Below are 11804 nucleotides of genomic sequence, written 5' to 3'. Positions count from 1 at the left end.
GCTGTAGTTGATCAAAAACTGGTATGGAAGTCAGTGTGCTGCATATAAAAAAAAATCACTTTTAACATTAATGTTTATTTTCTTTCTCCAAATCACAGAATGGATATTTGATGTTCGCAGGAAGTTACTTTCTTGTTGTATTTAAAAGGAATACAAACTGTTCATCTCATGCCCTTTGTGTGTTTCCTTCGGCTAACCCTCGTCTCCACATTCTGCCCCTAGATGAAGTGTCAGAGAGCCCTCACCTACCTGCGGATATTTGGCACCACCATGTTCGGCGTGTCCCTCCTGGTGGGCATCTCCACGGCCTACATCATGGGCTACCAGTTCTTCACCACCGCTCGCAATCACCTATCCTTCGGCCTCTACGGTGCCATCTTGGTAATCCACCTCATTATCCAGAGCCTCTTCGCGCTCTTAGAACACCGAAACATGCGGCGGTCCTTAGAGACGCCGATCAAACTGAATAAGTCCTTGGCGTTGTGCATCGCGGCCTATCAAGAGGACCCAAACTACCTGAAGAAGTGCCTGGTGTCGGTGAAGAGGCTGACGTACCCGGGGATCAAGGTGATCATGGTGATCGACGGAAACTCGGACGACGACTTGTACATGATGGATATTTTCAAAGAGATCATGGGACGGGACAAATCGGCCACGTACGTGTGGCGGAGTAACTGTCACAGCCGAGGGCCCGAGGAGACGGATGAGACCTTCGCCGAGAGCCTTCAGCAGGTCACCAAGACGGTCCTCAACAACAAGTGTGTGTGCATCATGCAGAAGTGGGGCGGGAAGAGAGAGGTCATGTACACGGCCTTCAAAGCACTGGGGCGAAGCATCGACTACGTGCAGGTAAGTCACTGAAATAGAAATGTGAGATCAGTAGATTTCAATGAGAAGAATATTGGTGAAAGGGGAATAGGATTGGGGGTGAAAGGGTAGTACATATTCAAATTAGACAACAATACGTAACAGTTAAAATATTCAGTGGTATGTGTGGATATCTTTGTAGACGGCTGACATCAGTGTGAGCTGAAAGGGAAGAGAGAGAGAAAGAGAGAGACGGAGAAAGAGGTGTCTGGAGAGAGGGAGGGGGTGCTCTGCCAAACCAAACACGGGGTCCACAAAGAGTCTTTTGTGTTGCGTTTCCCTGGATGGTCGGTGGCTGTGTGCACGCATCGAGTCGTGAAGTGTAGCGCGAAAAAAGGGGGCACCGGTAGCTTATGTCTCGGTGTAATAACAGATCTGTTTCAACAGTGCTGACTGTTACGTCATCTGCATGATATTCAGACTTCGGGGGCCCAAAACTGTGTAACAAAAGGTTTAATTTGGTACCCGTCGGTTTGCTCCAAAATAGCTCAAAGTTGAACTCGAATAAGACAGGCTATATGTGTTATTGACGCTTGAATTATATCTTTGGAAAAGGCAGTTCCCAGGGGTGTTTGGCTGGCTCACAGAGTCTGATAATGCGAACACGGTGCGGTGATGTAGCTTTAAAACATAAGCGGGAGATAAAAGCACGAACCACAGTGCCAAGCTTGGAAACACCCGATGAAGTACCAGTAAACCATGAGCATTATGTTCCTTTAAAAGGAAACTATGTAACTTCATCATAATGTTCAGTAATATTCAGCTGGCAGCGTTAGAAGAATACACCTAAAGCCATGAGTTGAACTGAACAGAGACGTCATAACTTGAATAACATTATAATTATTTTAATGAGTTTGAATATAAAAGAAAAGGGGACTTTAATCTTCTAAAACCTTTTAGAAATGATGCTGGAGAGCAGGTGCAGCTGGACGCAGCATGCCAGAAGACTCTTGTTTATCAGAGATTTCAAAAGAACTCTTTGCAGCGCTGCCAGTAATCATGCCAGTGCTCCCCAACAAAGGAGGGACAAGGGTTTCGGGCCTTTCCACTCTTCATCAGTCTCAGCCTGTAACAGATGTGTGTTGCTCAATGGAGATCGGGGCTGTAGGTTTTGATTTTGTTTGGGATGAAACCATTACCGTTTATAAAAGGGATAAAACAGGTTGCAGGGTTTTCATCCGCTGGACATTTTGCTATTTTTACTTAAAGGGTGACTTTGGTACTTTCTTCTTAGTGACACTAAGGAGGATAACGTTATTGAAACTGTAAGCGTCAATGTAACTTAACATCCATCCAACATCTTGATTTTTGCCACAGAAAGGCTCAGATTGATCGTCTCTGACAACATTATTTTGTGGGTTTCACTCAGGTGTGTGACTCCGACACGATGTTGGACCCGGCATCATCGGTGGAGATGGTGAAGGTTCTCGAGGAAGACCCTATGGTGGGAGGCGTTGGAGGAGATGTGCAGGTTGGTTACAAAACGACAATTTCATATTCCTTGAAAGTGACATGTGATGGTTTTTAATGTTAAACCTCCAACTTTTTGCCTATCAACTCCTCCCTAGATCCTAAACAAATACGAGTCCTGGATCTCCTTCCTGAGCAGCGTGCGGTACTGGATGGCCTTCAACATTGAGCGGGCCTGCCAGTCCTACTTTGGTTGCGTGCAGTGCATCAGCGGGCCTTTAGGAATGTACCGGAACTCCCTCCTGCACGAGTTCCTCGAGGACTGGTACAATCAGACTTTCATGGGATCCCACTGCAGCTTTGGGGACGACCGCCATCTCACCAACAGAGTTCTAAGCCTCGGGTACGCAACCAAATATACGGCTCGGTCGAAGTGCCTTACTGAGACGCCGATCACGTACCTGCGATGGCTCAATCAACAAACTCGATGGAGTAAGTCATATTTCAGAGAGTGGCTCTACAACTCCATGTGGTTCCACAAGCACCATCTATGGATGACTTATGAGGCCGTGATCACCGGCTTCTTCCCTTTCTTCCTCATTGCCACCGCGATCCAACTCTTCTACCAAGGAAGGCTCTGGAATATTCTATTGTTTCTGCTCATTGTGCAGGGGGTGGCGCTGATCAAGGCCTCGTTTGCCAGCTGCCTCAGAGGTAACATTGTCATGGTGTTCATGTCGTTCTACTCCGTACTGTACATGTCGAGCCTGTTGCCGGCCAAAATGTTCGCAATAGCAACAATCAACAAGTCTGGATGGGGGACTTCGGGGAGGAAGACGGTGGTGGTGAACTTCATTGGTCTGATTCCCATATCAGTTTGGTTCACGATCCTCTTCATCGGGATTATCTATACTGTAATCCTGCAGACTAAAAAGCCCTTTCCTGAATCAGAAAAGATTGTTCTGGTCATAGGGGCAGTCGTCTATGCCAGTTACTGGGTCGTACTGTTGACGTTGTACACAGTGCTCATAAATAGGTGTGGGAAGAGGAAGAAGGAAACGCACTATGACATGGTGCTGGATGTATGACTTACAGAACTCTCTGTTATGGTTGTTTTCACTTACACCAGGTTGTTACACAAATGTTTTTTTCAGATGCAGAGCAGCTCTGGAGGCAAAATTGGTTGAGTTCAACCAAAATAGGCAAAAAAAAAAAAAAAAACTTGAATGGCAAACATATAAATGACAGTGGCTGCTTTTTCTCTCTTTTCATGCGTGACAGTAGCATTCATGACCTTGGAATAGCTAGCTAATTAGCTAGATGTTTTAAAACATGTAAACGTTAAAACTGTTACAACTAGCTATATCCAATAACTCAGTATGGCAAGATTAAATATATTGCAGTTGGCAGCAAGAGTGCTAGGCTTTGTAACCTTAGCTACCTCTTACCCATGTCATTTTCACTGGGCTTCAGTCTAACATTTGCAACTTTTGTGTCTCCACCCATTGGGGTTTAACTTGACCGGTAAGAATATTTTACCTCCAGAGCGTCATTGTGTCTCCAAGAAATGTTTGTACATCCTGACTCCAAAAAAAAAAGATCTCCATGTTGCCTCCGCCAATGCAAGTCAAAGAACACCGCCACATATCTTCAAGTTCAAGTACATTCTTAACTCTAAAAGGTGCTGAGATGGGCTACTTCCATCACTACTAATGTCGGTGGATCTCATGAATAGGTGCGGTTAGCCACTATAGCATTGAAAGCAAGTTATACAGCATCTATTTACAGATGCCACAACTTCCATGGTATTATCTCCGAGGGCAAAGCATTAGGAAGAGTTAAAGTGTCAATTTTCAAAGAAAAACGGTTCTGTCTTTCTTTTGTTGCACTCATGTCATGTGGGAAAGATACTTACTTACAGTCTTCAGGCATTATATTTCAACAAAAGACATGTTTTGTATCACTCAATGCAATCCTGTTTAAAATGAAACGCGGCACTCACTGCTGTGCATGCACGTCGACTGTGATAAAAGGTACAAGGTCCGATTTAAATGTCTGGACCACCGACAAGTCATGTTGTTATTCCCATATGACGTGAATGCAGTATTTTCCTCAACGTTTACAAAGTGAAGAATCTCAAACTGATCACTGATTGGTAGATATAATCTCCACCGGATCAGGTGACAGGGTGGACATGTGACCAGAAGGGAGACGGTGTATCATTGCTGCTGTGACTGTGACTTTTTACAGAAACAACGACTTTTGTTTTTCTTTTCTTCATATATATATGTATATATATATAACGGCCATGTTCCAATCCAAAGATGTAGTGATTTTTGCCCTCCATGTGTCCTTGCTCTCTCCTCACATACTGTATTGAAGATAGTGTGGCATGATCCCTCTGCTTCATTGTGTTCTGTTGAATGAGCTGCAAGGGAAGGTGCAAATGTGAGAGAAATACATTAATACAACCAAGTAGTAGAAAAGAACTACACGATGACCGGAATGTGAATAAGGGCACTCGATGGAGGGGAAGCAGCATTTTGTAATGAAGGTCCAGTGGGAGCAGACATGAGATTAATTCTTATGCACTTTTATGTCCCTCCCATCGTCCAGCATGATGCTTGACGTAATCAAGATGGAATACCTCAGTGGTTCTCTTTGCATTGCATCAAGGCATTAGGATGCCGTCCAAAGACTGATGCATTCTGAAGGTCTCAAGTAATTTATGATCTTTTTGTGATATTAGCTATAAAAGTGTCCTTTTTTTTTTTTTTTTTTTTTTTTTAATAGACAGTTCCTTATTAGGTCAAAGCTGGATTTATCTGCCTTGTCAGCCCTTTGCTGTAGCCTCTCTTGTTACTTTGTATTTCAATGCATTTTATAAATAGACTTTTTTTAATTCTATTTTTGCTTAGCTACCAAAGATTTTTTATTTTCACTCATGTTTTTGTTTTGTTTTAAAAAAAAAAAAAGGAGAACAAAAAAAAAGAATGGAAAAATGTATTTGTTGTGCTTTCAACTGTTCTGACAATGACTTGTGTATCTGACCAAACAATGTGAAAGTATGAGCTGGGGGGGGGGGAGGGTTGTCTGCAATAACAACAATAAAATGCAATTTGTAGAGATAAGTTATTGAGTTCAAGAGAAGTGATGAACCTGTGTTTTTGTACTTTTTACTTAAGAGAGAAGACCAACATATTTATGTAAGATAATTCTGTGGTTTATAGGATTCTGTAATTAGTGAGAGGTCTTCTGGTATACGTGTAAAACCCCCTATGGTTCCATTTGTCTACACTGCAAAAACAACAACAACAACAACATTCAGAACGTATATTAAAATGCATAACGTGTAAACGTAATTGTTGGACTACAAATTCTCTGCAGTGATGAAACTACGTTCAGCTCCTAATACAACAAACACTAAAGCCACAGCTGACTGAACACTTTCATTCAAAAACATTTGCACAGAATGTAATTATCTGCAAATGATTTGTTTTAAAGTCGTGAGTGAGCAAAAGAAAAACTGAGTGACATTTTAATACACTTATAAAGGAGACGAGAGGTTTAATGAATGAGACACACAAACAATTGAACAATAAGGTTGTTTTCATGGGCAGTGTCGTTAAGCATTGTGTTGTGCCAAATAAAAACAACTTTTGTTTTAATTTGCTGGTGTTGTAGTTTTATTTTTATAATCTGATTTTACAATCATCTATTTGCTGGATCTTGGGATGCACTGGGACACATCGTCAGTGTTGGGTGTTTTGGGGTCTTTCAGGTCAGACAACCTCGCCAAGGCGACCCCAGATTTGCCGAATTCACTTACAGCTTATCATATCGGGACATTTCAGTGGACGAATAATAGACGACGCAGGACCACTTTCACCTCCTGAAGGAACCCTGGACTGGATAATAAATGACATCCATCCAATCTAGGAGGATTTCTACAAAGATGCTAAAGCCGTCAATTATTTATACAGTAGATTTTCCTTTTAATCTTGCATACATTTAAAACAGTTAGCTGTAAAAAGTGTACTAAATAACCTAATTTCCACAATTTACCACTGTCCAGCTGACAATAATTAAACAGATTGTTTGTTTTTTTCAACTCCCACACGACACGAGACATAAAACTCGTTTACAAACTCCCTCCCATGTAATTTCTCTCCCGTTTCCGTGTCTCTTGTGTTGTGTCTCTGAGTGCAGTAACCTTCATCCACACCAGAGGAGAATAGCACATGTGGGCAGAGCAGCAGAAGCAGCCAGGCTTTCCTCTCCGTGCGTCAGCAGGCAACGCCAACGCTGCTCCGTCTCTGCCAAATGCATTACAGCACTGCATAGCACTGCTGCTCGCTATAGCTAATGGCTCCCTGCTGGCTAACTGTCTCCAGCAGCTGACCCAATCATACCCTGCTCGTCCCTCTCAGCTGGTCGTTACTTTTCTTCAACATCAGTGCCTACTACCACTTTCCCAGTGAATAAACCTGCCCCAAACCCTACCCTTACCCCTAAAGCCTGACCATAACCCTATCCTTTTACATGCAAAATTACAACAAATGCACTTTCACTGGGACAGATTGCACCGCAGGGTCGTAAACGTTGCACAACTTGCCTGACATAAGGTTCTGATAGCTTCACAACCCCCCGTGTGGTGATACTATGGTCTGATGTGAGTCTCATATGAGTTGAACCATCGGAAGGTTAACGGTTCTGCATCTGAGAGCACTAACTTGATATTTAGACACGTGTTTTTCTTCGGTGCTTTTTTTTTGATATGACATTTGATCCGTAACGCTGTTTTTTGAATTATCCGAGCGTCATAGTTGAGCAATAGCAGGTGATGCAAAAAGATGTATACTTCTGACCAATTTGACCTTGATGAATAAAAGAGTATCTTCTGACTTGCGTGTGTGGAGTCAATTAAACACTAATGGGGTACCGGAGAAGCCTTTAGTACAGAGGGCATGGATGGGAACAGCCTCCCACCAACACCTTAAATACACCAGACTATGTCTCTGCTTATGTCCTATACGTAAAACACACATTTCTTCACACATGCACAAAGCATGTCTTTAAAGTCCTCCTGATCATAACCACGTGACGTGTGCGACAGGCTTTTGACCTAACCTTGACCTAACCACACAGAACACTTGGTATAAATCCAATCAATGGCTACATTGTGTCAAAGTGCAGGAGTGGAGTGGAGCAAGTTGTAAAAAGATGTCGTAAAGCTTTCAGGAGTGAAAACGCATCTAATAAAAAGGGGCCTCTTGTAAAGTACGCACTTTAATTTAATTTTATATGATTATACCTGATGCATGCCATACATCTTATACACGTTATGACAGGGATTGAAGTTGTGCCTTTGTCACTATATAGATATCCCTCCCCAACATATAACTGAGAGGAACAACATTCTTATACCCGAGTTCAATCCCACGTCTCTTCCTTTCTCTCTGGACCATTTTCAGGAACCAGAGGATCACACTGATGGAAACCACACGATCTTATCTGACTACCATGTAACATGAAATGTCATCTGTGACGCTACATTTACTGACAGATTGCCATGTAACATGAATGTACAACGCAGATGTGCCAAATCGTATAGCATAAATGAAGAATGCTAGTTATGGGTGGATTTTTAAGTATATTCCACCAACACTGGATTGGTGTACTGCGCAGTATAATGTCACACATTTAAAAACATACACATCTCTATGATGTAGCCAACACGTGCGAAAGAGAATCTGTAAATTATACAGCACACGAGTGGGTAATTTTAGGCTATAAAGACTAGAAAGAGTTAGATTAAAGGCACCGCAAGGAAAAAGAAGTGACAGGAGCCTTTTGTTTTCTGCACCGACGGTTCAGTTAAACAGGAGGCCGTGAAATTGGAAGGCACAACTGACCACAAATGTGGCTTCAGCAGTGACAATATGTGTAAGTTTATGCCTTATGTTGCTTCCTGACCGAGTTTGTGCAATTAATACCCCGACAGAGGCTTTGGAGTTTTAATTATTGGTATCAGATCGTGAGTAAAGGACTATGTTGCAGCCACTTCATAAAGTGAGCGTGACATGGAGGTGGAATCAGTCCAAATGTCATCGCTATTGGTATAGAATACGCAATATTCTTGAATAAATGCATTAAAAGATGCATGAAAACTATTCGCTGGAGTTGAATCTGTACAACGGTACCGTGAATGAGTGGATCAGATGGTGTAAGCATGAGAGCTTAGTCTGCTGCAGCTTTTCAGGCGGATGATCCCTTCAAAGTTTCCTGGTTTTCTTTATTCATACACATGTGTTCATACTTCTCAGTTGTCCGAGCTCTCAGCTGTTTAGCTTCTTTATAAACATGGTTTTCAGAGCCAACCGTGGAGTTGTGATCTTGGGGTCTAATTGACATGTCAGGGTGGTGTGTTTTTCATGATTTGATGCATTCCACACACCCCTGCCCTGTGGAGTGTCTCACTGTGTTTGGCTGTAAAGACACTTAATTTCAGACAATTTAAGTGGAGCCCCCCACCGCCACGATTCTTCCTCGTCAACTTAATTTCTTTCTGCTCTTCGCCCATGTCTTTCAACTCACATCCCACATCTACCTCTTTTTCTTCCTCCTCCTCCTCCTCCTCCTCCTCCTCCTCCTCCTTCTCCATCATACCCTTCTCTTCCTTTTCCTCTAATCTGAACCCTCTAACCACATAATGAACGCCATTCAGGGCTTTAATTGTTTTTAAAAACTCCCATGTGTTCCAATGCCTCAGAGAGAATTAAAGCAGTCATTGATGACAGCGAAACCCTTTTCTTTTTGCACGCCATGCACCAAAAGTTCAAAGTTTACCTATCGCATCGTTAGTTTACTGAGGTGCTTCATGAAAATACTCAAAAATATAAAACAGAAGATGCTGTTTATAATATCCAATATTTGATGCCTGTGTTAGAACTGGAGCTGCTAAGTGGGGCTTGAGTGGGTGACGTTGGTAGAGTCCAGACGTCTGTTACCCTCCGGACAAATAGCTGACCACCCAGAGCTCAGCAGACTCTGTTTTTCTCACACAGGTCAGGTGATGGAGAGCGCTTTTATTTATATATATAATATATATCTATATATATAGATATATATATTTCAGATCTGAAATACTTCTTTTTATCTCCACAGTGATAATCACGAGATCGGTCACATGGCTGCAAAATATTTTTTAACTTAGTTTCAGTGGTTGGATGAAACCATGGTTTGGTTATGGGTCGGGCTGAAGTATAAGTACCTCAGAATTGTATTTAAGTACTGTGACAGCGGGCGTCACAAAAGACCACCCTGAAGAAAGCAATGGTCATTGCGGTATACTTGTGTATTATACATTTCTGTGTGTGTGTGTGTGTGTGTACTCACTCAATATGTGAGAGACAGAAAGAGAAAGAGAAAGATCTCCAGCTGTGGTTTGATTCTCCTTGTGAGAAGGAAATAAGATAATGCACTAATGCCTGGAGAGGAGTTCACAGCTGGGAGGATGGAGCACAACGAGTGTGTGTGTGTGTGTGTGTGTGTGTGTGTGTGTGTGTGTGTGTGTGTGTGTGTGTCTAACTGAGAGACTGCCATGTCTATGGGAGTGTGGTGAGTAATGTTTCTGGATTGTGATATCGTGGATCAGAGTGCGTCTTGGGGAAAAAGTCGATCTTCATAATGAACACAAATCTGTTTATTTTTATTCCTTTGCAGACCTTCTGTTTGGTGTGTTTTGCTTTTAATTTAAAACATCATGGACAGATTACATTCACAAGCATCTTAGGATGACAATTAGATCAAACATGATTAAATATAAGAAATATACAAAATCGGATTCATCCATTTGAGAACACACCTGCGATTTATGTCACGTCTTTAGTTCAATGGTCACAACTGTAGCCGCCAATCAAACTACAAGGTGGAACAAAATAATATCTATTTGTATGTTAATCATCTCCTTTTACAGGAGGCCACATGGGGCCTGCTTGAGCTCTACCTCCAGTGGCAGATCGCGCTCTGAAGTGACCCCGAGTGACACTGAGGGTGGTAATAATCAATTTGTAGAGCAAATCCATGCCTCCCCTGCTTTAACAGGACCCACGTGTCTTTCTTCTCTCCCCGTATCCCCAATTTGTATCCCTCGTTTGCCGTCTGTTTCTCTCCCCGTCTCCCACAGCGCACATTGCGCAGGCTCTAATTTGATAAAGCTGAGTAAATCTGACCTCTCCCGGTGGAAGATGATTAAAGGAGCCCTGACTCTTGTAAGGGAGGGTCTCGATGACCACTCCAGGTTCTGGATGGCGATAAAGATGACGACAGTCTGAGGGGGACTACGTGGACACACAGCGAAAAGAATAACGTGTTGTTTTTTTTTCTAGAAAATAATATCCAGTGCAGCATTTCTCTAACGCTGTCAATGATAATAAAGAGTAGTGAGGGTGGAGTGGCTTTATCCCCACCGGGATAAACAGGGAATCCATTGTTGTAGCACAAAACAATGTCGATTGCTGCGAAAGCCCCGAGATGAAGGGATCACGGAGCACGGAGCACATCTTGAAAACAGACCAATTCAGAGGGACAGACGTTGCTTTGGTCACGGAGCATGAAAGCCCTAAATACTCTGATCCCGTATCGGAGTAGTTGAGTTCAATACCGTCAATAAACTTGGCATAGCAGACAATATCTGAGACACAATGCAATGCAAGTGACAGCTGTATACTTCAGTGTATATTTCAGTGTTCTTTAAATCAAGAAACTGTTTCAAAACGCTTATTATGAGTTGCCTTTTGCTGCTGTAACACTGCAAATATCCCCGCTTTCGAATGCCCTTCAAAATAAGAGCTCAGCATTGAGCATGAATTGAGAGTATGAAGCCTGCAACCGCCGTTTAAAAAAGATTTATAGTTGCAGGCTCATTGCAGCCACTAATGCTAATAAAACTAGACGCACATATCTGCTCTAATTTAGTTTTGCACGTTACTGTTTTGAAAATGTGTGCCGTGTAAAACTCTTTATTGCCAAATATTTGAACTTGTTTTGTTTAGTTTTTCACAGGTTTTTACTTATTGTTATTATCTTGAAAAGATTTCCAGTGCAAAACAGATTCATTGCAGCCACAATAAGCTTTTTCTTTGCCAGTGTGCTTTTTTTTTGGTGCACATATATATATGTGCACCAAAATCTTATCTTATCTTATATATAAGATAAGATAAGATAATCCTTTATTAGTCCCTCAGTGGGGAAATTACAGGATTACAGCAGCATTGCTCACAGTAATAAGTAAAAAACAAGTAGTATAATAACAGAATTAAGATAAAAGAGTAAAAACAAGAAGAATATTATATATACAGACGGAGTAGAAATAGAATAAAGTGGATAAAGTGAATAAAATAAATAAAAAGTACTTAAACGTATTAGTATTGCACAACTGGGCTAAAGTGCTGTTCAGTGCGAAGTCCAAAGTGTTCAAGTGTTTGTGGCCAACTGGGAGCTCAGCTTGTTGTGTAGCCTGACAG

The 11804-nt window shown here is 42.0% G+C and overlaps 1 protein-coding gene across 1 annotated transcript; it reads left to right on the top strand.

Annotated features, from left to right (window-relative positions):
• The first annotated feature begins 222 nt into the window (after positions 1-222).
• has2 (hyaluronan synthase 2) lies at positions 223-3365 on the top strand. The gene is made up of 3 exons (XM_034529032.1): positions 223-849; positions 2237-2338; positions 2436-3365. Exons 1-3 carry the CDS (start codon positions 223-225, stop codon positions 3363-3365), a joined length of 1659 nt encoding a protein of 552 aa, XP_034384923.1.
• The last annotated feature ends 8439 nt before the right edge of the window (positions 3366-11804 follow it).

The sequence above is a fragment of the Cyclopterus lumpus genome, chromosome 25 (assembly GCF_009769545.1).
Source record: "Cyclopterus lumpus isolate fCycLum1 chromosome 25, fCycLum1.pri, whole genome shotgun sequence".
Taxonomy (NCBI): Eukaryota; Metazoa; Chordata; class Actinopteri; order Perciformes; family Cyclopteridae; genus Cyclopterus; species Cyclopterus lumpus.
The sequence above is the reverse complement of the archived record's forward strand: the minus strand, read 5'-3'. Positions and strand labels throughout refer to the sequence as shown.